General features: G+C 40.6%; 4 protein-coding genes across 11 annotated transcripts; 2 read left to right on the plus strand and 2 right to left on the minus strand.

Annotated features, from left to right (window-relative positions):
- Positions 1-671: 671 nt before the first annotated feature.
- Positions 672-6,004, plus strand: LOC133501849 (patatin-like phospholipase domain-containing protein 2). 2 transcript variants are annotated; one of them, XM_061821937.1, is made up of 9 exons: positions 672-907; positions 2,689-2,921; positions 4,053-4,118; positions 4,209-4,418; positions 4,715-4,775; positions 4,844-4,957; positions 5,183-5,312; positions 5,453-5,512; positions 5,912-6,004. In XM_061821937.1, exons 1-9 carry the CDS (start codon positions 721-723, stop codon positions 5,967-5,969), a joined length of 1,119 nt encoding a protein of 372 aa, XP_061677921.1. In that variant the 5' UTR covers positions 672-720; the 3' UTR covers positions 5,970-6,004. The 2 variants fall into 2 exon arrangements, with proteins under 2 accessions (XP_061677921.1, XP_061677920.1); XM_061821936.1 differs by lacking the exon at positions 5,912-6,004 and having other exon boundaries at positions 5,453-5,667.
- A 2-nt stretch (positions 6,005-6,006) lies between these two features.
- tdg.1 (thymine DNA glycosylase, tandem duplicate 1) lies at positions 6,007-15,406 on the minus strand. Its single transcript, XM_061821927.1, is given in 12 exon segments — positions 6,007-7,984; positions 8,921-9,073; positions 9,145-9,316; positions 10,934-11,028; positions 11,174-11,256; positions 11,349-11,484; positions 11,869-11,938; positions 12,014-12,250; positions 12,253-12,362; positions 13,421-13,587; positions 13,787-13,861; positions 15,085-15,406. Coding segments are annotated over 11 exon segments (1,434 nt in total). The 5' UTR covers positions 13,846-13,861; positions 15,085-15,406; the 3' UTR covers positions 6,007-7,832.
- A 733-nt stretch (positions 15,407-16,139) lies between these two features.
- On the minus strand, positions 16,140-24,078 carry tdg.2 (thymine DNA glycosylase, tandem duplicate 2). 5 transcript variants are annotated; one of them, XM_061821934.1, is made up of 10 exons: positions 22,819-23,096; positions 22,663-22,723; positions 20,727-21,094; positions 18,974-19,191; positions 18,755-18,824; positions 18,061-18,196; positions 17,775-17,857; positions 16,930-17,024; positions 16,649-16,820; positions 16,141-16,562 (listed from the first exon to the last, which is right to left on the minus strand). In XM_061821934.1, the coding sequence occupies exons 2-10, from the start codon at positions 22,671-22,673 to the stop codon at positions 16,453-16,455; spliced, it is 1,263 nt and encodes a 420-aa protein (XP_061677918.1). In that variant the 5' UTR covers positions 22,674-22,723; positions 22,819-23,096; the 3' UTR covers positions 16,141-16,452. The 5 variants fall into 5 exon arrangements, with proteins under 5 accessions (XP_061677916.1, XP_061677918.1, XP_061677915.1 ...); XM_061821932.1 differs by lacking the exons at positions 22,663-22,723; positions 22,819-23,096 and adding an exon at positions 23,955-24,078 and having other exon boundaries at positions 16,140-16,562; XM_061821931.1 differs by lacking the exon at positions 22,663-22,723 and having other exon boundaries at positions 16,142-16,562.
- LOC133501851 (ubiquinol-cytochrome-c reductase complex assembly factor 6) lies at positions 23,369-24,964 on the plus strand. 3 transcript variants are annotated; one of them, XM_061821941.1, is made up of 3 exons: positions 23,369-23,511; positions 24,225-24,363; positions 24,493-24,964. In XM_061821941.1, exons 2-3 carry the CDS (start codon positions 24,256-24,258, stop codon positions 24,607-24,609), a joined length of 225 nt encoding a protein of 74 aa, XP_061677925.1. In that variant the 5' UTR covers positions 23,369-23,511; positions 24,225-24,255; the 3' UTR covers positions 24,610-24,964. The 3 variants fall into 3 exon arrangements, with proteins under 3 accessions (XP_061677925.1, XP_061677923.1, XP_061677924.1); XM_061821939.1 differs by lacking the exon at positions 23,369-23,511 and adding an exon at positions 23,701-23,858; XM_061821940.1 differs by lacking the exon at positions 23,369-23,511 and adding an exon at positions 23,954-24,080.
- The last annotated feature ends 26 nt before the right edge of the window (positions 24,965-24,990 follow it).

Here is a 24,990-nt window from a genome sequence, read left to right on the forward strand (position 1 = left end):
CAGAAAATGAATGGTCATGTATTAACGTATCAGTTAATTAATTACACTGTGAATTATAATCTTTGGTAATTGTATTTACAATATATGTATCGCTTTATAGTGTATATATTTTGAAATATTAAGCAGATTATTTAATGGCATTTGTATTTCCATAGTTAAATAATTGTCTTACTTTGATACATTAAACGTGCATTTTTTAATCATTACAAAGTATTGATACAATCCACTACAGTTATGTATACACACATACATAAAAAGTTACTTTTAAATGTATTAAAACAAGACTAAAAGTATCATACACAAAATGTCAAATGTCATCGAAAATGTCATAAGTGCAGCAATATTGTTTGAGATTTTATATGGCTTTCAATTTTTTTACTTGTTGCATAGCTTTTTAGACATATACCTTTACCTTGATAATTTTACACTAACTAAAATATACATTGTTACACACCCAATTAAAAAAATGAATTTACTGAGTGAGGCAACAATTTTTTACTGTACACATCTAATGATTACAAATTTGAAATGTATTATTTTACTTAAATCCTGCGGCGGAACCACATGAAGAGTTTTTATGAATCCCACCCCTCCTTCTCTGTGTTATGAAAACAGCGGTGTTGTAAGCTGATCTTGTTCGTTATGCAACACCGCCGTGCGTAGCGTGTTTGTGTGAGTGTGTAGTACGAGATTGAAAGAGTTTGCCCGGGTGTTCTGGGAATGTTCCCCCGGCGCGAAGAGTGGAATATTTCCTTTGCGGGATGCGGTTTCCGAAGCGTTTACTACCTGGGAGCAGCGGCGTGCATCCTGGAGCGAGCGCCGCGCTTGGTGTATGGAGCCTCCAAGATCTGCGGCGCGTCTTCGGGATGCCTGGTGGCCGCGGCGTTGACTGTGGGACTCCCCATCGGTGGGAAACGCCTCTGATCCTGTCCTAACCAAAAATATGCTCTTAAACTCTAACCCTACCCTTTCTACAAAATGTAACTCTAATCCCTAACCTCTACTCTTGCTGTAACGCTACCTTCCCTAACCTTTTACTTTAGCCCTGACCCTAATCCTAACTCCCTTAATTTTTTAGCCCTTACGCTAATTTCTCTGATCCCTAACCCTAAATCACTACACCACAGTAAACCACCCAGAACCCGCCACACATCAAGTGACATGGCAGAATCCAGCTAAACTGTGGTGCAATGGTGATTGAGGTATGTGTAATTCATAATTCCATTTATAGATATCAACAATATCAGATAATCAAAATTTTACCTAAAGGGGAATTCCGGTGGTTTGCATTAAGTGCGCTGCTATTTTTGCGAGTTACATGACCTGCGTGCGCGAATGTGACGTGTTACGTGCCGTTCCAAACGTTCGATTACATGGGACACCATGATGCCCAAGGCTGATTTCTTGGATTTATCCTCATTTGATGAAGAAATAGCAGTATCGGTTGATCGGGAAGACAGAGGAATACTTCCATACAGATTTCAAACTGTGACATGTAAATAATGCCGTCGAGCGGCGGACCCATGAGCTCACTCCCCTGCTCAGCGGCGGTGACACCCCGGTGAGCTCACGGCTCCACTGCTCGGCAGAGCGAGCACCCCGCCGAGCCCCAGAGCTCGCACCGCCGAATGGTGGAGCAAGCTCGTCAGACTGCGCGTCATTCCACCCGAAGAACCATCTGAATATTCAACATCATTTACAGCCACAGGTTCAAATCTGACTTTTTTCTGAATCTTTCTGACTTGCGAAAATGGCGGCGCCCCTGAAAATTCGCAATTGTCGATAAAAATCTTGTCAAAACACTTTTTAATGAGAGAGGATTTAACATCACATTGTCAAGATAGAGTACATATTACATGACCTATTGGATACATTCTTAATGCAAACCACCGCAATTCCCCTTTAAGATATCTGAAAATGGACATGTCTGTCTTGAACTGAGTTGAATTAATGATATCTGGAACTAAAATGATGACTCATCAGAATCAAATTGTGGTTATCTCATACTGGTGTTACAGATATCTACGGTTCTTTTATAGCTGTCTGTAATTTACATAACATATATGTACAACTAAATTGTAGATAAAAAGTCACGTTCAAAGATATTGGAATGGGAAGGTGAATTATTACTATTATTGTTGTATACTGAAAGCATTTGAGTTTCAGATCAGAAGATGAATATGAGAGAAAAGTTCCGACTTCCAGCTTTTATATCTATACAGTGAAAACACCGGTAATAAAGTGATGTATTTCACAGTTTTTGAGATGCGTCAATTGCCTGATGTGCAAGTGTGAGTCATCGATTGTAATATGTACGTGAGTCTTCAGTTTAGTCCCACTATACCCCTACATCCAACCTTAACCCCTAACTTTTACTCCATTAACCCTGAGTTTGACTCTTACTCTTTTGTGTCCTTTCTCTGCTCTTCAGAGTTGACCTTTTGTTTTCCAGTGTTCAGTACCGACTGTGGTCAGATATGTGTAGTAGTAACGATATAAGTAACTGAACTCAAGTTCACAGAGTCAAACGAGTTCGCCGGGTTCACCAACACGCTCATACAAAGTTCATCACAATAGGGAAGAGATTCCTCTTTCACTCAGTGTGTGACGTTGAAGACGGACAGCGCAAAAAATAATACATTCCGACATTATCCATAAGGTGGATCTTGTGTTTCAAAACATCTTCAGAAGATTTGTTTGCGGACTTGTTGGCGGCGGCCAAAGAGGCCAGAAAACATTGCCTGAGCGTCTTCCACCCGACCTTCAGCCTCCTGCGAACGCTGCGCGACTCCCTCCGAGAGAAACTTCCGGAAGATGCCCACAGGCGTGCCTCAGGGAGGCTGTGCGTGTCGCTCACCAGGATGAGCGACGGGAGCAATGTTCTGGTGTCTCACTTTGACAGTAGGGAGGAGCTTATACAGGTGGGCCACTCACTCCTGTTTGACTCACATTCCGTCGTTCGAGTCACATTTTTATTTTTCGTCCATTTTTGTCTCCCTCATTGACTTACATTTTGTCTCCTTGTGTGACTCAAGAGTTTGATTCAATTAGCCCCATTTTTGACTCATTCTGTCAGTATTTGATTTGCATATTTGGATCACATATTTTTATATTTGACTTACATTATTGTCTCTTTTTTGCCTCTATGATTGACAGAAATAAGATTATTTGTAGCTCCGTGTTTGAGTTACTGTATAGCCGGGGTGTCAAACTCATTTTTCTCGCGAGCCGCATTGTTGTTCCAGTTTCCCTCAGAGGGCCGTTATGACTGTGGAACAAAAATATTTAATCATCTCATCAAATTTACAAACTAGTTTTGGAATCAGAAATCAAGATTAATGTGTTTTTCAACTACTCACATTTGACAACACAAAAATGCTTGGAATATCTCAACTTTATCATTTATGATATATCCATCCATTTTCTTTGCCGCTTATGCTCACCAGCGTCGCGGGGAGTGCTGGAGCCTATCCCAACTGTCAACGGGCAGGAGGCGGGGTACACCCTGGACTGGTTGCCAGCGAATTGCAGGGCACATACAGACGAACAACCATTCGCACTCACAATCACACCTAGGGGCAATTTAGAGTGTCCAATTAATGTTGCATCTTTTTGGGATGTGGGAGAAAGCCAGAGTGCCCGGAGAAAACCCACGCAGACACGGGGGGAACATGCAAACTCCACACAGGTGGGTCCGGGATTGAACCTGTGACCTCAGAACTGTGAGGCCAACGCTTTACCAGCTTATCCACCGTGCCGGCCAATTGTCAGACATCATAAATGATAATATTGAGATATTATAAGCATTTTTTGTGGAACCAAACAGGAACAAAACCCCTGACCCTTGATTTCTGTTTCCAAAACTAATTCACAAGTTTGATGTGTAAGTATGATGAGGCGATTACGGGTTTCTATGGTTTCCCAGTCACAACGGCCCTCGTTGGGTAACCGTAATGACAATACGGACCGTGCAAAAAATGAGTCTGACACCCCTGGTTTACAGACATTACCGTGTCCATGTTTGACTCTCATTCTCCTGTCCATGTACGTAGGTGCTAATGTGCAGCTGCTTCTTTCCCGTCTACTGCGGCTTCTTCCCGCCCTCCTACCGCGGACAGGTGGGCCGAACACCCCCCCAAAAGGCAAAATCGAACCATCATGACTTCCATGTCGATATCCCTAAAGTAGCAATCGGTATGTGTGTTAAGTTTTACATTGATGGGGCCCTGAGCAACAACATGCCGCTGCTGGAACTTCCTAACACCATCACGGTGGCGCCGTTCTGCAGCGAGAGCGACATTAGCCCCAAAGACGGCGCATGGGCTACCATCTCCGTGCACTGCTGTAATCTCAGCATCCAGGTGACTGCGGGAAACGTGCGACGCATCTACACCTCCTTCCTGCCTCCCGCCCCAGAGGTATTTCTTTGACTAAAGCAGTTTCCCAACCTTCATTGATATATGTGACATGAGTAAAATCTCCTATCACACCATCAAATACAATATCACTAAAGTATTACTAATAAAATACACACGTTAACTACCTGTACAATATATACACCGACACTTGTCATACATTAATAATTTGTGGACAAAATAACAGGTAAATTTGCATGACTTCCTGACTCACGCGAAACAGGTCCACATTTAACTCACATTAGTGTCCATGTTTGACTCACATTGTGCTGAAGTTTAACTCCATGTTCGACTCATAGGAACTGGCTGAGATATTCCACAGTGGCTACAAGGATGCTCTTCACTTCCTGAGACAAGAGGGTAAAAGTTTAATATTACGAAACTTCCTTGTGAAAAATGTTTTCTGTAAATAAACCTATGCATTCCAGAACTACTCGGAAGATCTTCGGACGAGGTGGAAGTTTCAATGGCAGCCTTTGGGGGACAACACTTGGGGTTGGAGCATAAACATCCACAAAGCCTCCCGCTCAAAGTTAAGAAATGTAAAGGCATCCAATATACTGTACGCAAATATAAAAATACACTGTAAAGACGAATTAACATATCTCAGTTCAAATCAAAAATAGTATCGAAATTACCGAGACAAAAAAAGGCCATTAAACTTACTGCACAGGCTATGTTTTAAGTCACATTAGAATACTGAGGACTGTTATAAAAGGGGAAAAAAATAACTTTATTATTCTGTGCATTCATGTGTGTGTGTGTAGCACTGTGTGTGGCGTGTAGGAATGCAGGCGATATCCCAAGAAGCCAGAGCTCAAGTCCATTCGAAGGATTTTACTCCATGCTGACTCCACTGGTGTTGACGCTAGAGCTGATCTTGTTCCTTTTAAAGAGGTAGTGTGATTACATTGAAAAAATGAATGGCGACAAGTAAACAGGGAAAAACAGTATCATTTCAGCAACAAGGCACACATTTTATGTTCCGCGCGCTTCTATCATTTGAGATATTTTGTAACCATGGTTTTGATTGGCAGCCTGCTGAAAATGACCAACAAGCAGCAAAGACAAAGTGGTTGCCATGACAACAACAGCAGGTTTGTGTGCGCGTTTACGTACAATTTTAAAGGTGCTTTGGAGGTTTTTTGTGCTGAATTAAATCAATGTAAAGGCATTTGAATAACTCGAATGTAAATGCATTAATTAAAAAAAAAGTGTAAATTTTTACTTATTTAATGAACGGCCTTTTTAGTTATTTTTTTTTACTTATTTTGATTTGACAATTTATTTCATGACATTTGTGTTAATAGCCTCTGTATAGTTAATTTATTGAAATTCCTATATTTTATGATATCTGTATTTGATGCTTTTTTATTTTATTTTATTAAACTCTAATTGCCTTTATATTTATTTAAATTTGAGTAAAATCAACTTTCCAGTACCTGTTATTTTGAAACCTGAATTTTTATTTCATTTTATTTTTTTTGGTTTTCTAGTGTGTCTGCAAAGAAGAAACACAGCAGATTGGACTTGTACTCTGAAAAAAGATACTGACTTTTTTTTTTTTTTTCAATTTATTTAAAGCCGCTGGGGACTACACATATGTACAGGTATATGCTTTTTGTATTCATCATCCCACAAGAGGATCATGTAATGTACGCTAAAGACACTTTTTTTCATTATAATAAGCATACCTGAGTGGGAGAATAAAAAAAAAGTGCAATGATGTATAAAAAGCACCATCAGAACATTTTTAATGGACGAAACATCATTTTCAGAAACAGATTCTACAAAAAAAAACTGATTAAAGGATGCTGAGGTAATTTTCAATGATGACGTCACCCCTTTGATCAAAACAGTAGAGTAATGCTCAGTTGTTTACTGCATAAGCGTGCAGTGCAAATGTAAACACGGTTAAAAATGGGGAGAGCAAAGTAGACAAAATTACTGTATTAATTTGGTACACACCTCTCAATTAATGGGTCAGAGCATGTCTCATTACTTTTGTCCACTCATTCAAAGAACAAACGTGTTGAGACAAAACATTTTCTGAACTAAGAGATGTGACCCAATACTCGATTTCACCGAGTACTGCTGGGAGTTGGAATGTCAACGGTAAAAGCAAAAAAAAAAAAAAAAAAAAAAAAAACTGGACTGGACGGCTCATTGGCCACCAACACTGAAGTCGCCATCCACCATCTTGATACTCCCAAAACAACCATGCCGACCTGTGTAGCGTTAATCGCCAGTTTCGTGGCTGTGAGAAAACATTCCACAGGTAAGTTAGAAAGATTTACTTTAACACTGTTAAAATTTGTTTGTAAAGGTTTTTTATGTTTTTATTTTCTGATGAGCTTACTTCACTTGAACAAAGTTTTGTTTACGGTTGTTGTTGTTGTTCACTGTTCATTCTCTGCTTTGCCTTTATAAGCCGACGGTTTTTCGCGAAAAAGCGATGTCAATATTTTCCCCAAACTTCATCAGTGGATAAGCAAACACATTTTCTGTGAAATTTTTGATGAATTTCATAATACAGAACTCTGCAAATTGAATTTGATTTTCAAATGCGCGTCTGAAATAGGATGTCGCAGAGACAACAAATGAACAATGCGTTTAGGATGTATTTTCCCATTGCGAGTTCTTATTTCCAAAAACATATCTGACTTAAAATTTAATGTTTTTATGACAATTTTTTTTTTTTGCTATGTTATGATGATAGTGCTTCACAGTGTATTTTGGGAAAAGTTAACATGTCATGGAAATCGGGCCTTAGGTAATATGCAAGGTTTCTAGGTAGTAACGGTGTTCTATGTCTTTCCTTTGCACTTAGCCTTTTTTGGCTTACCAAGTCGAATTAAAAATCTTTCATGGTACCAGAACTGAAAAAATGTCAAGCTCACACGACCAGTTTTAATTCTACATGGCAAACTTTGAGGAAAAAAACCCATCATAATTCAACCTGTAAACCATGTCCTCCGCACGTTTTGGGAGTACCAAGATGCCGGCCAGTGGCTTCAACCAATCGACATAACACACATACATTGATGTGTATGCACTATCCAGTCTTTTTTTCTTTTCTTTTAGATCAGTGGGTAAAAGAAACAATGCTAGCTGAGATAGCATTTCCCATCCATATCCTGCTCCACTTTCTGCTATTATGATGCCCACAGCTGGTTCGAAATGCCAAGTACAAACCCCATTTTCCCCAAAGGACAGCTGAAAAAAAATAAAATGTACGTAATTGTCCCTCCATTTCACGTGTGTGTAAAATGGCTCCCCTTGAGGTCATTAAAACACAAACTAAAATTTAAAACCAGTGCAGAAAAAATATCCTGCAACATGTCTACAAAGTCTATCTAGGCATTTATATTCCACTAAGGAAGTAAAGTTTTTAAAAAAATCTGTAACAATTGGTTGTCATACGGCAGAGGCCTGGCAAGCTCCTCGGCCATCTTCTTCTTCTCTCCCGCATGTGTCCGGAATCTGATCGGCACTCAACTGCGTCATCCGCTCTCCATCTGGGAGTTGGGAACTCTTCGACGCGCTCGCATCCTGTCCTCCATCTTCTGCTGGAATGAGCGAAAGATTGTCATGATTATATTTCTTTCTCACATTCAGGCAGGAGCTGCTGGCGGCCACAGCTCACGCCCGGATGCTGACATGCCACCCAACCGGACCTGCCTCTTAAAAGCAAATGCATGTATATGGACACTTTAATACATTTAGTATTTATGCTTGCAATTTTGTTTTGTCGGAATCCCTGTACAGTGTTCCAGTTGTTCACTGGACATGTTTATGTGTAACTCACAGCTTGCAAATCAATATCTTCAGAAATTATTCAGCCCACCCACACCAAAAATAGTAAAAACAAAGAGGGTGAGGGTGGGGGGGTCTTTGCCATGGCCAACAAAATATACCATCCGTAAATTACCATATCAGGAACTACATTACATGAAATAATTGGTGGAAAAAAAAATATATATTTTAAAATATAAAAAAGTATTTGTGAGGACAGTGCCAGAATGAGTGGTTGTCCATGTTTATATGTGCCCTGCAACTGACTGGCGACCAGTTCAGGAAAGTCCGCCTTTCCCCTGAAATCAGCTGGGATAGGCTTCACTGCCAGGATAAGCGATGATGAGAATGGATGGATGTGGGTTCAACTTTTTTTTTTTTTTTTAACTTATGATGATCCAGGCATCCATTTTCCACAGCACTTATGTCAAAGTGACAGGTGAACTGAGGCCTACCCCAAAGGACTTTGGGCGTGAAGTGGGGTACACCCTTGACTGGTCCCCAGCCAATTGCAGCTCTTAAGATTATGATTTCTTTAGTGTAGCACTTTGACTAATATGTGGACCTCATTAAAAATGGACAACAGTAATTTTTTTAAATATTGAATTGTAATGTACAATTTACATCATAAGTACATCTTGTGTGTTTTTAAATTTATTATGCACATAAGCCACTAAATTTGGGCCTCCAGACAAGAAGGGGGAGCCTACCGGCACTGTTTTCCTGGCTTGGCGAGAATGCACAGTGTCCGTTGGCCTGACTCTGGCCTCCCTCGGCCGGCGGCACGCCGTAAGCGCCACCGTAGGCGTCCTCGTAACCGGGATCGTACTGCTCCTCCTTGATGGCCACCCTCTTAGCGTCCTCTGCGGAGACGGATGCTCATATAAACACAACGTGGCAATGTACAAAATGGCTTGGTTCCCGATTTGCGTACCCTTGGCCAGTTGCAGGTCGAACGAATAATTGATCTCCTCGATCTCCCTTGCCCGCTGGATGCCGCGCAGGCTGTCCCTCAGCTCCCTCAGCTTGATGTAGAAGTGCACTTTGTCCTGAGCGCGAGGAAACTGAGCACAGCGGGCGCTGGAGGATGGCATCAGGTACAGAGCCTGACGACGGCAAACGAAAAAGACTTCCCTTTAAAATGAGGAAAGATTCCATTCATCCATCTTCTATAGCGCTCGTGAACGTAACGTCACCATTTTCACGGCACCATAATACCGGTCAAACAGAACTGCCCGACATTGTGGGAGACATTGAAGCGGGGGAGAATATTTACAATACCCGAGACCTGTTGTGCTGTTGGTTGTCACAACAGACAAGACAGATATTTAAAGAGACCATTCTATGAAATACCAGCTAAAAAGACGTGAAAATATGGATGGATTTCGGCAATTAAACATGATGGATGGTGCACAACCAAAATACGCACATGCCTGTGTAGCCATCGCTTCATTTCAGGTAGGAATTATTCTTCTCAATCTCAAATGACCAAGAAGTATTTATAATGCCAAGATGGCACTTTTACATCATTTACGGAAGTTAAGTGTGGCCGCTATCGCTTGCTTGTACGTTCCATGGAAACGACTCCGTCGTCTCTCCCCCCCCCACCCAATCAGAGTTAATGCGAGTTTGTGTAAAACCAGGGGTCATTTATTTAAATATTGGTATTTGTATTGAATACTAGCTGAGAAGATTGATGGATTCCGGCAAAGGTTGACGTGTCGCCAAACACACTTTCCGCGTTCACGACCCGAAAACCCGTTGTCTTTTTTTCCCAATCATAGTTTGGTATTGATTACTAACTGAAAAGATCGATGGATTCCGGCAAAGGTTAACGTGTGGCCGAATGCTTTCACGAGCCGTCAAAACCGTCACTATGTGGGATTTACTCCTGATGAGAACAGATCCAGCAATGAAGTATTCGCATGCGTCCAGACATTTTTCTACACTTTCAAACTCTTGCGTGTAAACCTCGACGACTTACTCACCAGATCCATGTGTATATCCAGTTGTCCAAGACAAGCGGAAGTGAATTAACAGTCCCAATTTCTTATCGGCAAAAACAACGACTTCAGCATTAAATACGGGTCCTCTATGCTGAGCTTATCTAATATTTCCACGTACGTTCGGTTATTTTCACCTTCTAAATGTCTAACGCTATCGTACAAGACTCTGGGCGTCGTGCTATAAGACATATTTTCGTGTCGTCTCCAACCGACTTAACATTGAACAATGCTTTGCTAGACCGGCAATATGGCGAGGTAAAAAAAAGTCACATGATTTTATGATGTAGGTACATGAGCTCTATACTGATTTTCCTGATTAGAGCCACAGTTGTGCTAAAGCCAATCTCAGCGGATTTTGTGCACGAGGTGTTGTACATTCTGGAATGGTTACCAGCCAATCAGAGGAACAGTAATCCTTACATTCAGATTAAGGATAAATTAAGAGTCTTTAAAAAAAAAAAAAAAAAAAAAAAAAAACAAGATTCATATTTCTGGAAAGCATGGTGTGGGGTGTATTAAGACAGATTCTCTATATCAATCAATCTTTTCTATTCTTGTAAAAGGTGTATTCAAGTAAAAATTTCATTCCATACTTTTTAAACTACTTTAAAAGTCTTGAAAATCCTGACTTTGCCATGCAGTGTTAAAGAGGCCCACTACATAGCTCTTGCATTGCACCTGACCGTTACAATGATGAGAGGAAGGATGTTTACTCACCACCTCACAGTCTGGGATCTTGTGCGGCTGCAAACCAAATTCTAGCGTCTTTGGTTTTTTACCAAATAGTTCTCGACAGAACATTTCATATATGCCTGGAAGAAAGAGAGAAAAACATGACCTGAACAGTTGTACGCTGGAGCTGTGATGTGTGCTGTGACAGTTTTCGTCATTTAAAATATGTGCTCTGGCTCAATAAAGATTGAAAACGCAGGTATGACAAATGATACTAAGACTTACATTTTCCATTAAACACAGCAATGAGAGGTTTATACTTCATCAGTTTCTCCACCAGAATTTTACCCCCTTCGCGCAGTTCTTTGCTGTGGAAACATACACCAAGAGGGTCCGACATAGTTTTTGTTGTTTGTTTTTTTTTGTCTATCAAACATCAACACAAAAAAGTTTAACCTACCTTGACAGGTCTTTACTGCCCGGCGTTGCCCTGGCAACCATGTTGGTGAAACCCATTTTGTACTTGCCAGGCAAAGTTGTGTCATGCATGTGGTTGAGCTGTTCTTCGGTGAATCCCGACAGAAAGAGGCACTTCCCTAGAGATAGAGAGACAAAGAAGGAAAAAAAAACCTCAAGTCAACAGCTGTTTAGCCCTTTTCACACAGCCAGATCTTTCTCTGGGTATTCTTGAGTCCGAGGTCATGTAAAATCACAGACTTGTGCATTTCTCACTATCTCACTGTGTCAAAAGTGAAAAATGGCATTTTCAATTGTCCTGTAATATTTGTTAGTTCTTTAAAATTGCTGAATGTGAATTATTCTCTTTTTAGAAGTTAAGAGCTTGTTTAACATTGTCATGACTGATTTAAAAAACCAATGCAGCCCTTTGACTACCTCTGAAATAGAGACCAAAGGTAAGTTTAAATGTGTCTATTTTTCAACTATGAAAGATCTAACTGATTTGACATAGTCCTACTTACAAAAATGATTTCCAGGACCGGGAAACCATCGTCCAATGTAAGCAGCCATCAGTCCCGGATTGATACCAATCTGTAAGAAAAAAATGAGATTATACAAATGATCTGCCATTTGGAGTTTAAAGCAATCTTGACGAGGTCCGCTCACAATGACGTAGTCCAGATTGTAGTCCAGCAAGTCCGGCAGGGTCTTCTTCATCACTTCTTCCTCTGACATGCCCTTGAAACGATCCACTTTCCTCTTCACCTTCTTGAAGCTCTCATCGATCTTCTCTTGCTTGCCGTCAGTCGCCTGGCCCTCAGCGCCCTTCTTGGGCTTCGGGCCCGGTTTGGCCTTGGGGGCTTTGGGTTCCTTTGGGGGCTTGGGTTCCTTTGGGGGCTTGGGTTCCTTGGGGGCTTGGGGGCCTTCGGGGGCTTGGGGGCCTTCGGGACTTTGGGGGCTTTTGGAGGCTTGGGTTCCTTGGGCTGAGGTGGTCGGCCTCGTTTTTTGGGTGGGGCTGCATGGAGGATTCAACATTGATGCAGAGTTGATTAACAGGTAAAATGTATGATTAATGTGGTAATTTCATATTATAGCACACTAGCTTGTCAGCTAATTGTTGTAGTTGGGCCTGGGTAATTTGTAAAAAAAAAAAAAAAATGTATGCATGTTTTTTCCCCTTTCACTTAAAGAGCAAAAGACAATAAATAACTAAACCAAACCCCCCTGCCAATCTGGGATTTTTTAAATTCAATTTAAAAGAGGCACCCCTGAGTCAGCAGCCAGTTACAATAGTTCTGCTCATATTTTCCTACATTTGGACCTTTTCACCGCTTTTTGACATTTAGTATTTGCTTCATGCCACTTGAAGCGGTTTTGATACTTACAGCGTTTTATCCGTAACATTTTGGGGCAGATAGTATCATAACATTGTTGGTGAGTGCGCCTGTGAATCAGCAGACCGCCACAACAGCTATTTAACTTTCTCCTTTAGTTACACTTCCCACACTTTGTTCTTTTTGCATTGCAGTCGTTCAGCCTTTTGGATTTTTTTTTTAAAGTTGAGAACATCAACTCTATGAGAGTTTCTTTTTGCCCGCGAAGAGCTTGGACAGACAAACTGGTGAAGAAGTGTTAGAAAAGTGAAGTTGAAGTTGTTTACCTTCGAACTCCAGCTGCTGCAGCCAAAGTGAGATTACAATTTCCGCGGCCATTAAACAGGTTTCAGCACACACCTGCCCCCATTTGAAGTTTCTCCCAAGTTTACCCTAAATAAAGTTCAGATGTTTTCATACTATTGACTCCCAATAAACGAGTTTGAACATGACTGCTTAATTGCAAACAGTCACACTGCCAGTTGTAAGAGGGTGTGCACACTTGTGCAACTATATAATCTCGGTTGTTTATTTGTATTTTCCCTCTTGAAATCTTTTTTCCCCCTACTCAATTGAATTAAACAAGTTATACGCCACGTTAATGGTGGAAAATGTTCTGAATTATTTATCATGGTGTCATTGTTTATGTCACCAAAACCTGGCATTCAAAAGCGGCATGTAGACTTCAAATCCACCGTACGTTTTGTCAGATTAGCAGGCTCTTGCTGCTCCATTATGGGCTGAGGGCGAACGATATGCGGTGTAGCTGCTGCTGGTCCCTCTGTATGCGATTCTGGGTAGTGCGGCGGATGGTTGTAGGCTGAATATTGGGCTTGGAGGGCTTGGAATTGCTGAGCTGACTGAATCCTGTGATACAAAAATTGAGAAATGGGGAAGAAAGAATAAAATGAAATTGTTCCCCTTGACACTCCCAAAGCAAAACACCTTCAAAACAATACACATAACTTGAAATCATAACATGAACAGACTGGATTTCATGTAAAAAAAAAAAAAAAGTTCAAGACACTTGATGTTTATCTATTTGGCCCAAATTGAGGCAACTCACCATTTTTGCAGATATTCCGCAGAGGCAACAGGCAGGGATCCGTTCATCTTATTGTCCATCTTGGGCGTGCTTTAACTTTATTCAATAAATAAACCAACATGCACAGTGAGGGACAAAATGAGAGTGGCACATGCAAGAAATGGATGATGTGGCAGCAAAATTCGTACAAAAACAACAGATGATAAATTCAATACACGGTGAAACAAATTGTCCAAACGGCCATCTGTATGACGCTCAGTCACTTTTCTTGCAGTCCAAAATATAATTTGCAGAGATATTTATATTCCAAACATAACGAATAATTTAGAAAGTCAATAATATTGAACTGCTCTGATATTTTTATTTTATTTGAAATGGAACCATTTTTTATCCAGGCAGAGAATGCAATGTCATACTGGCTGGAGACAGTAGAGTAAAACAAAACAAAACAAAACAAAACAAAAGCAATACAAACACTTACACAACACACTGTACAACAATATAGATAGAATAATGAATTGACAGGACAGGGAATAAAACTAAAGCATAAGCAGGAAAAACTAATTTTAGAATCTGTAAGACTTTATCTTTCGTTGTGTGAGGTGAAACTGTAATAGTTTGAGATACAATCCAGTCTGGAAGGAAAACAATTTAAAACTACATAAATTGAAAAGGTTTTACGGGTTACCGGGTGGATACGAACCTGTGAGAGTCTTTGGGGGCTGAGAGGAGGGTTCGTTTATGTTTATTTGGTACTACTTGTCCGACTGAAGAGCTTTTATTAATATTTGCTTTGTATATGTCAATTTACCACGATGTATAAAATGCTAGATAGTCCCTTCATTCCGTTGTTGAGTCGAACCTTCTTTCCTCTACTTTTTCACCATGGAAAACTCCTATAAGACCTTTCGCTGTCTATGGTTGATTTCGTTTTGTTTTCATGTTGTATTCCGATCAAATCCAACACAATTGAACTGCTTGCCGCGCATCGACCGCATGTGAACCCTTGCTAAAAATTAAATACCCTCCTTTCTTCCACAGCTAAAAGCTAACATGTTTGACAGCAAACCAGTGTAAATCTCACTTTTTTTTAAAACAAACAAACGTCTAAACTACGTAATTTTTTACTGAGGTATCGAGTTGTGGAAATAAATAATACTTTTTTAAAAGACAACGGACTTGTTGAAATACCAGAACTACAGCTAATATTAGCCACCAGCTAGTAGCTAAGCTATCATGGATGAATGATCTCGCGTCGATGTTAAGCAAAACAAAAACAAAACAGCGCAAAGGTTGAGAGTCTTCACGACGAGACGTACCTAACCGAGGAGTGTTTCGAATGGGCGTCTTCCTCCGGGGAAATAACCGTATTTTCCTCACATATGCCGCTCTTCTACTGAGACCAATTGAGGACATACGAGGACAACAAAGAAGTGACAGCACAGTCCCGGTCAACTTTGACACAAGACGATTCCAAAGCGCAACATGCAGGGGATTTTGGAAAAAGAGGTAAAAATAAAACAATATAGGTGCTATTTTAATGAGTTTACGAGATTGAATATACACCATTAAACGTTTAAAGATTTATATAGTAGCCGTCTGGTCATACCATTGGTACACAAGATTAAATAAAAAAACCTAAACACACCCCTATTTGAGTAATTGGTTTGAACCACTCGGCTTTTAAAGCGAGAGGTTCTTTTTTCATTGGCCGAAAGTTTGTGACGTATCCACTGGGCTGTTGTGGAACCTCCTCAAAGTGATGAACTAATTCATTAAAAATATATAAAAAAAATATAATAATAAAAAAATATATATAAATATACTTTATATTCTGCTCCTGTGATTATGAATTGTAATTTTAGTGAAGAAAAAGCGTAGGTTTAGTTATTCCCATAACTGGACCACCACCCAAAGAGAAGTAAAACCAGTAACTTCTTTTTCTTTCGGCTTGTCCCGTTAGGGGTTGCCACAGCGTGTCATCTTTTTCCATCTAACCCTATCTCGTGCATCCTCCTCTCTCATACCCACTGTCCTCATGTCCATCCGTCAACCTTTTCTTTTGTCTTCCTCTCGCAACATAGTCACTCTCGCCTCAGAACATGTCCAAATTATCAAAGTCTCCTCTCTCTCATCTTGTCTCCAAAATATCCAACTTTGGCTGTCCCTCTAATAAGTTCATTTCTAATCCTATCCAACCTGCTCACTCCGAGCGAGAACCTCAACATCTTCATTTCTGCAACCGGCCTCACCACTGTTTTATAAACTTTGCCCTTCAGTACAGTTTCACAGAATAGTAATAACCCAAGTTTGAAACGTTTAAAATCCACCTGAACAAATGTTTTTACATTCACGTACATATTTTACAGTATACAATATAAGAAATTGGTCTTCATGATGAGTTTATCAGAAATCATAAAGTTGAATTACTGGTTTACACAGATCACATAAGAATCCATTATTTCAAAATACAGTACAAAAATAAGCAACTAAAGGAAAAAAAAGATACCAAATGCAATAAATAGTGAATAATATTACACCTAGTACAATACATGCACAGTGAGGGGTAGGCTCAAACAGTTGAGTGATTTTTTTTTTTTTTTTTGGAATCAGTAAAATCCTGCAGTAAACTGTATGATTCCTCTTGTGTGCCGGCACCAGTTTGCAATTGTCTGCAAAATATCCCTTCAGTAAAAGTTGCCTGGATTGCTTTGCCTCACATTTCCATGCTGACCGCTACAGCTTTCATACTCTGGGTCCATCTGCTCCTCTTTGATGGCGATCCTCTTTGCATCTTCTGCGCAACAAGATTCAGCATTTGACAAACGGGAAACTAAAAATACACATATGAACGGAAGAAATGGCACAGTTCCCAGCGTTTACCTTTAGCCTGCTGCAGGTCGAAGGAGTAGTCGGTCTCCAGCACGTCGCGGATGGGCGCCGCGCCTTTCATGTGGTCTCGCAGCTCCTTCAGCTTGATGTAGAAGTGCACTTTGTCCTGCGCTCGAGGGAACTGGGCACACCGCGGACTGGAAGACGGCATCAAGTAGCAAACCTATGGAGGAACCCCCCCCCCCCCAAAAAAACAAACAAACAAAAAAAAAAAACATTATGGCTTCTTCTTGATGACTGTTTTTCATTTGTAGATGTGATGTGTAACATACGGTTTCAGTGTCTGGGATTTTGTAGGGCTGCAAGCCAAAGTCCAGGTTCTTGGATTTCACACCAAAGATCTCCTTGCAGAAGATTTCATAAATACCTTACAGGACAAGAACTGTTTTAGTAAAATGTAATGCAGACAGAATATGGGGCATCGGCAGCTTCGAGGATCGAAATTTGAGACTTTTAGTGCATTTTAAGGTCATGTCCATTCATTTCAAGCCCTCTTAACCAACATTTGTGCAAAAGTATACTGAGCAAAGATATGGATATAAACCATTTGTTTTATCCATCCATCCATTTTCTTTGCTTGTAATGTCTCAACTTTATCATTCATGATATCTGACAATTGGAAATATTGGTCCAGATTTTTACAAGAATCATGGAAATTGACACTAGAATTGGCTTCACAGGCCACATAAAATCATGTGGTGGGCCAGATCTGGCCCCCGGGCCTTGAGTTTGACACCTGTGACCTAAACTATGCAGGTGTACCACAAGGCACAACGCCACAGATGTTGCAAGTTTTGAGGGAGCGTGCAATTGGTATGCTGATTGCTGGAATGTCCACAAGCGCTGTAGTTCATGAACTGAGTATTCATTTCACCACTGTTAGCCATCTCCAAAGATGTTTTTTTTTAATTGTACAAATTATTTGCAAAAACATAATACATTTTGTCTGTGGCAATTTTAAAACCTTTAAAAGTCACATTTAAAGGAGCAAGTGGGATTTTCGGGGATAATTATGGCCTTCCTTTTTTGACATTTAAAGCTTTTGTATTTTTTTTTTTTTTAAAGACACTGACAATAAGGAGGAAAACAACAAGCAGCGTTTCATCACTTGATGTACCTTTTCCGTTAAAAGCCGCTATTAGCGGCTTGTACTTTTGCAGCTTTTCGAGAAGCTGTCGCCCTCCTTCGCGGATCTCCTTACTGGGAAGAAAAACAAGAATCTTGATTGTATTTTCCCCTGACAAAAATGCATCAATGTACCGTAATTTCCGGCCTGTAAGCTGTGACTTTTTTTCCCCACACGCTTTCAACCCTGCGGTTTATGCAGCTAATTTGTGCATTTTTTTTCCTAACGGCCGCAAGGGGGCACTCCAGCATAAAAGGTAAGAGTGAGACACAGTCACCTGGAAAGGTCTTTGCTGCCGGGCGTGGTCCTCTCCACCATGTTGGTGAAGCCGATGCCGTATTTTTCCGGCAGGCTCTCGTCATGGGTGAAGTTCAGCTGCTGCTCGGTGAAACCAGACAGAAACAAACATTTCCCTGCGGACAAAGCAGGATACAATTCATAAGTATTCTACTCGGTTGGTGTCGTAAATATGTACTAAATATTTGAGGATTTTTGTGTGCTGCGACTGTCCAGTTTGTTGCTGTAAAACTACAACTTAGTCAATGCAGGACTAACAAACCCTTATTCAATTCTATCTAAAAGTTAGTCAGGAAAAAATATTGCATTCATATATTCATGCTATCATGTTTGCAAATTTTCTGTGAAAAATTCATATTGTTCAGTAAATGGACATTAAAAAGTATGCATCAGCAAATAATGCGGACACAGAAAATAAGATGTTTCAGAGAGGTGCAGTGCTAAAGGTCGAAAAAAAGTTACATATATTTCTTAGATTTAAAAAAAAAAAATTCAAATGAAAACATTCATAAAATGCAAAAATATGAAGGGTTAAAATAAAAAAAAAAAAGTACAACAAAATACAAAAAAAAAATTCCATCACAACATGTTTTAAAATGTTTTTCAAAAATATATGTTACACAATCCTCTAAAGTTAGCAAACCGTGGTAATAATTCATAAAAAGTCAACATACAGAAATGGTTTCCAGGGTTGGGGTAATGGTGTCCTTTGTAGGCCGACAATAGTCCCGGGTTAATTCCGATCTGAGGGAAAATATCAAGGGATTACCGCCGGAACCGACCCAAAAGGAAACCACACGCTCTGCAGACAGAAACCTGACGACCCGCCTTCTGAGAATTGTGCACTTTTCATGATTGAGGAATTCGTATACAGTATGCTCTTTATAACTCACGATCAAAATGTCAAGATTGTAGGTAATAACGTCAGGCAGCGTTTTGGCCATAACCTCAGCCACTGACATGCCGTTGAAGCGGTTCAGGGTCCTTTTGGCTTTCTTTGCCGCCGCCTCGCTCGCATCCTCCTCTTCCTCTTTCACCGATCCGCCTCCTCCTCCTCCTTCGCACTGATTCTTTGGCGGACGACCTCGTTTCTTCTTCGCCGGCGTCAACGCTGAGAAGAGATTAGTTTGAGGGGAAATTTCATAGAAAATGTATCTTTTTAATAGCTTGTATTCAGATAAGTTGGCTGTGTTAAGTTATTTTAAAGGGACGGTAGAATTTTTGAAGAAAAGTGTGAATGAGCTGTTTATATTTTTGTTGGAGCGTGACAACTAATTTACAGAACACAACCGCTGCACTGACTTTCTCTGTCTATTGGCTGGATTTAGGCTGGGTGAAGATCCAAAGCCATTTTCAAGCAACAGTCGTACTACACTAAAACACCATCATGTCAAAACCGGAATCTGAACATGATTGTTGAGTCAAGTTGTTGACGTGCCGGGAATGTGTGTGTTTTGTAATGTCTCAGCTGCATGCATCACATTCACAGATCTGCTACATCACCAGTTTCAACTCAGTTTCTTACTAAAATCTGTACCACTTGCAAATCACAGAAAAATGGTGAGCACTTTTTTTTTCTCAAACCTTTTTTTAAACAATAGTGAAACTATTTTAGAAAAGTGGACCCCTGCCATTCCGACAGGAAATAGCGTAAATCCGCTCCCCCCCCAATAAATAAATACCCATAAAAATCAACCACTTCAGGGTGTATCCCCCCTCCTGCCCGTTGACAGCTGGGATAGGCCCCAGCACTCCCCTCGGCCCTCGTGAGGATAAGCGGCAAAGAAAAAAAATAGATGAATGGATGGATACCTGTAAAAATACTAAAACAAAAGGCTTTGCATTTGCCCTGCACTGGGGGTGAAGCAATTGCTCATTTAGACAAGATAATCAATCAAATCCATCCATTTTCTTAGCCGCTTATCCTCACAAGGGTCACGGGGAGTGCTGGAGCCTATCCCAGCTGTCAACGGGTAAGAGGCGGGCTATACCATAAACTGTTTGCCAGCCAATCGCAGGGCACATCAAGACAAACAGCCGCACTCACAATCACACCTAGGGGCAATTTAGAGTGTCCAATTAATGTTGCATGTTTTTGGGATGTAGGAGGAAACCAGAGTGCCCCGAGAAAACCCACGCAGGCACGGGGAGAACATGCAAACGCCACACAGGCGGGGCTGGGATTGAACCCTGTGTGACGGTCTGAGCGCTACCGGTGATGAAAATCCTCCTTGTGATTAATGGACATGCGCGTATATTTTGTAAACTTCCGGCCAGTCTGAAACATCCCCATCCATGCGTCAACATGTGCCATTTGACTTGTCGCCGAGTGTTCGGGTTCACTGTGGACGTACGTATATGTGTATATCTTTTTAATCAACTTTTGTTTTAAGCTTCGGGTTAGGATATAACGTAAATTAGCTCCCTCTATGTAGAAGAAGGGGAACTATGATTTCCCAGTAAGCATCTACTATGTACCCAGAGTTCCCCTTTTAGTAACGCATGCGCAATAATCACAAGGGGACTTTTCAGCACGGGGAAGCGCTCAGACCGTCACACCAGGACCTCAGAACTGTGAGGCCAACGCTTTACCAGCTGAGCCACCGCACTACCATAATCCATCTATTATTTTTTTTTTTATTTTACCTTGAGGTGGAGTTGCAGGTGGAGGTTGGTGTTGAACATTGAGCTCCTCTTGCTGCGTTATATTTTGATACTGAGGCTGTTGTTGTACTGGATGTTGATAGTGAGGCTGTTCTTGTACTGTGTATTGTTGTTGTTGTTGCTGCTGCTGCTGCAGGTAAGATGGATGCTGACGTTGCTGTTCCTCCTGCTGCTGGTAGACGGGCTCCTGGTAATGGGAGTAGCTGTGGGAAAACTGCTCCTGGTGGAGCGGCAGCTCCCTGTGCACCGACAGCTCGGCCATGACGGGCTCGTCCCTGGGGCCTTCACTGTAGTGGTTGTGGTGGGACATCACGTGGTGCACCTCGGGGTGCTGCTGGCTCGACTGGTACCTGAGAACAAGAACAGAAAGAGGAAGAGGACACAAATCCGTTTGAGCATGTAGTGATATCCAGCTTCAAGTCGTATTAGTGGGCCCAAAGTGGCACTAGTAGAAGAGTACTAGTCAGACAACGTCGTTCAACTGGGACTTCCTAGACACACACTATAGAGTGTACTAGTTCATACACCTTCTGCTACCACAACACTCAAACGGGTTTCCATGGAAGAGTATAATATTACACAAGAGGACATGTTATATCTGGTGCTCAATGAAGACAAATACACAACATTTACATGTGCGCCTTAAACCAGGGGTGTCCAACGTACGGCCCGCGGGCCAGAACCAGCCTATTGAGAAAATTTTCAGCAAAGTGCAAAACTTGGAAAACACAGATGAATTAATTTTTCAATAAATGTAACAGTTGTTAATAATTTTGTCCACTGTAGGTCACACTGATTCCCACTTAAATGATCACTTGCCGCTTAAACTAAATTCTCAGATAAAGATGAACATGGGAAGGCTACGGGATGCAAAGATTTCGGAGCAAAGTAAGCCTACTAAATGAAAATGCTGTGCCATCTTTGCACTGTTAAGAATACAGTTTGGTGAAATACAGTATAGGGTGCTGAATATTGCAAAATGTCAGTCAGTTTCAGTCCAAAAGAGGCTGGTTTTGTGGAACCCCCATATCTTAAAAAGCTCTTTTTGAAAGGGGTACATATGCATCCACTGTGATCTGTAAATTGCCCATGAGCATGCAAAATATAAAAAAATAAAACATTCATAATATTGTTTTTTAAAAACAGATTTCATATCACTCCTCTGATTTACAGCAAGACTTGCAGAAATAATAAATTAATGTGGATATTTTCAGAATAAATCTGTAATTATTTGCATCAAAATAAGGAGAAAATTTTGGAATACTGTTAATTTACAGTTTTTTAGGCCATAAGTATCATCGTACGGACAATTTGAGATCAAATTAGCGTGAATGTGGCCCCTGAAAAAAAAGTGTTTGACACCCCTGCCTTAAAAAAAAAGGTATTAATGGTGAATTTTCATCATGAACCTAAAATACACTTTCATTTTTAATTTGATTTTCTACAAACTTTTGTATAGACATGTCCAACTATTCAATGTTTTAAACACTTTTTGCCCAACTCACTGTTCTCGACCAAGAAACTGAACTGCAAAATTTAGAAGGACGACAACTTGATCCCGAGCATGTACTAGTACCGGTATCTTTGGCACACTAATAGGACAACTACATGCCACTAATGCGGAAAAACGGTCAGACTGGTCGAGTCACAGAAAGACAAAAAAATAGATATTCTCTGAAATGTTCATGTCTCGAATATATTTGGCATTTTTTATGTTAAATGCTCATTCTCAAATTGTCCAAGGAGAACTGAAACATTGAACAGTTCAGACAACAGATTTTAGGTTCATTCAGAAATTTCACCAAAATGTCCAACATCCCAAACTTTTTGTGAGTAGTGCAGTACAACCACCATGCAAAATAAGAAGAAAAAGTATGGGATTACTCATAAAATGATGTGTTTTTCCCCCTATTTGTACCTATAATACATCTGCTGGATGAATATGTGAAAGATTTTCAAGTCCAACGTTCACCAAAATGCTGATTTAAAAAAAAAAAAGGAAAGAAAAAACAAGACAAGTCAAGCTGATGATTGCATTCCTCCGAGCGAGCGGCCACTTCCAGCGACAACTCACCACTGCTGGAAATAATCCATGGGTACCGTCAACGGCGTAAACTCGTTTTCCTCCATTTTTAAGTGTCGATTTACTTCCCAAACGCATCAAGATTCATTGGGTTGGAGTTAGGTTAGATTATAACAGTGTAGCTGGTGGGGGAGAAGCGGATTGCAACGCTACTAGCACAAACACCATCGACGGATTATGCCGGTCGTCACTCTCCGTTGCGTCTGACGGACGATTTTTAAACAATATAAGTCTTGTGGGATAAAACTATTAAATAGATGCTAAATTCGACATACCTGTCATACATTTTAAGGCTTCTGAAATTTGAGAAGAGGGGGGCAGGCAGAGAAGAGACTCCAAAACAAAGAGCACTTAATCTTCACCCAATTTGTTTATCGCCACCTAGTTGTCGGAGGTGGGATTACTTTTTTCCCTCCCTTTTTGAAGCAAACAGCTATTACGTGCATTATGACCACCTACGGGACAAAGGCGACTAAAACAGTCCGGATGTATCCTTCTAAACAACAATTTTATAAACAAGGACATCTACTCTGAACCCTGCTGTTTTTTTATATGGTTAATTGCAAAATATGCTTCCGTTCATGTGTAGTTTTGTGTTTGTATAAGAAACCCGTGGAGCCACGCTTAGAGTCTTCCACATATTTGACCGCCGAAGAAGAAGACGACCAAAGATGTTAAATTACGGTTTGTAACGTCGTGATTTAAAAAAATTAAAACATCTTAATCAATGTAAATGAAAAAAAAGTCTTCACACTTAAACTTGTATTATATGATATAGTTACATTTGACAATATTTGGAGAAATTGTAACCTTTTAATGTTGCGCCAGCAATACTTGTAAATAGACATAGAGTGAGTGGTCATACTCTTGGTTACGATTTATTAGCTTCGGAGTGTGACTTCTTCGCCAAAGAAGAAGAAGTCAACTAAAGATCTCAAATTTATGTTCACCACTCCGTAAGAAATAGTCTGCCCAATTTAGCTTAGCTGACGAATATGAAAACGTAACGTTTTAAAACTCTAACACTCAAGGTATGCTATTTACATTTGATAATATTTTGAGTTGGGGTAAAATTTTTATCGTACGTTCGCAGTATGTTTAAGGTTATGCAGAGTGGGTAGTCTTACTCATTTGGGTGACGATTTCCAGGGTTCATTATATGTGTGACCTGTTCGTGTCACAATGTCCGGTGCCTGGGAATTCGTTTTCAAAACATTCCGTTTAAGTGTGTATTAATGGAATAACCCAAAAAGGTATGCGTTTAAAGTATAAAATTTAGAGCGGTTCCTCTGTTCAGGGTCTCTGTCGTAAAACGAGTGGCGCGGCCAGATAACTTTTCACCTTATCCACCTGCAGTGTTGGCTTTTAATGACATCCATGTTTGTTTGTTTCCACAGCCTCCATCCATGTGTATATGTTGTTGCAATAATGCCAGCCGGGGTGTCGTGGACTCGATACTTAAGGATGTACGGAGCCAGCATATTGGCGATGTTTGCTGGGGCACAAGTGGTCCACCTGTACTACTTACCTGACCTGGTGGGCGAGCTAAATAAAAGGAGGCCAGACTCCTCAATGATAAAGACTTAATACCCAACAGGTTAAACGTCTTCTCTTGATTAAGTCAGGGAGGTCTGAAAATGTGTATATTTTCCCCTCTTCCATCAGAGTATACCAGAGCTCCCTCCAAAACCTGGCGAGCTTCAGACAGAACTACTTGGCTTCAAACTAAGAGAAGCAGCCGCACAGCAGCAGATGGACGCAAAACCGAAGCTGGACCAATAAAGAAATAATATATACTGTAATGGAAATATCCTCAGCGCAACGTACGACATATAGAAGCCATCCACTACAGCATGCTCTTGAGGAAAACAACACACTTGGGACATTGAATTGACTTTACGTTTGTTTTAAATGGAACAAAGCGTGTCAGGAACAGCCTATTTGAACAGCTAATTTGGCGTTAAACTGGGGGCGTGTGTGTTTGACCCCCATTTTACATGTGTGTGACTGTGATTGGGTAATTTTGACCACAGCCACATCACTTTGCAGATTTTTAATCATGTAATTACTTTGCATATTTAACTAAACCAATGGATTGGTTTTAGGGTGTCAAATAAAGGTGAGGAATGTAAGGGGCCCTTGTGTCTACATTTCTGGGGGGAA

This window comes from Syngnathoides biaculeatus, chromosome 6 (genome assembly GCF_019802595.1).
Source record: "Syngnathoides biaculeatus isolate LvHL_M chromosome 6, ASM1980259v1, whole genome shotgun sequence".
In the NCBI taxonomy this organism is placed as follows: Eukaryota; Metazoa; Chordata; class Actinopteri; order Syngnathiformes; family Syngnathidae; genus Syngnathoides; species Syngnathoides biaculeatus.

What these genes read in the sequence shown, in the direction of transcription:
- LOC133501849 (XM_061821936.1), top strand. Translation starts at nt 721, where the DNA reads ATGTTCCCCCGGCGCGAAGAGTGGAATATTTCCTTTGCGGGATGCGGT. An exon ending in TCACTTCCTGAGACAAGAGG is followed by an intron (nt 4,776 to 4,843) that starts GTAAAAGTTTAA and finishes TATGCATTCCAG; the next exon opens with AACTACTCGGAAGATCTTCG. An exon ending in ATCTTGTTCCTTTTAAAGAG is followed by an intron (nt 5,313 to 5,452) that starts GTAGTGTGATTA and finishes TTTGATTGGCAG; the next exon opens with CCTGCTGAAAATGACCAACA.
- tdg.2 (XM_061821931.1), bottom strand. Translation starts at nt 22,874, where the DNA reads ATGGAGGAAAACGAGTTTACGCCGTTGACGGTACCCATGGATTATTTC. An exon ending in ACCTGCAACTCCACCTCAAG is followed by an intron (nt 19,192 to 20,726) that starts GTAAAATAAAAA and finishes ATCTCTTCTCAG; the next exon opens with CGTTGACGCCGGCGAAGAAG. An exon ending in ACAATCTTGACATTTTGATC is followed by an intron (nt 18,825 to 18,973) that starts GTGAGTTATAAA and finishes ATTTTCCCTCAG; the next exon opens with ATCGGAATTAACCCGGGACT.
- LOC133501851 (XM_061821941.1), top strand. Translation starts at nt 24,256, where the DNA reads ATGCCAGCCGGGGTGTCGTGGACTCGATACTTAAGGATGTACGGAGCC. An exon ending in TGTACTACTTACCTGACCTG is followed by an intron (nt 24,364 to 24,492) that starts GTGGGCGAGCTA and finishes CTCTTCCATCAG; the next exon opens with AGTATACCAGAGCTCCCTCC.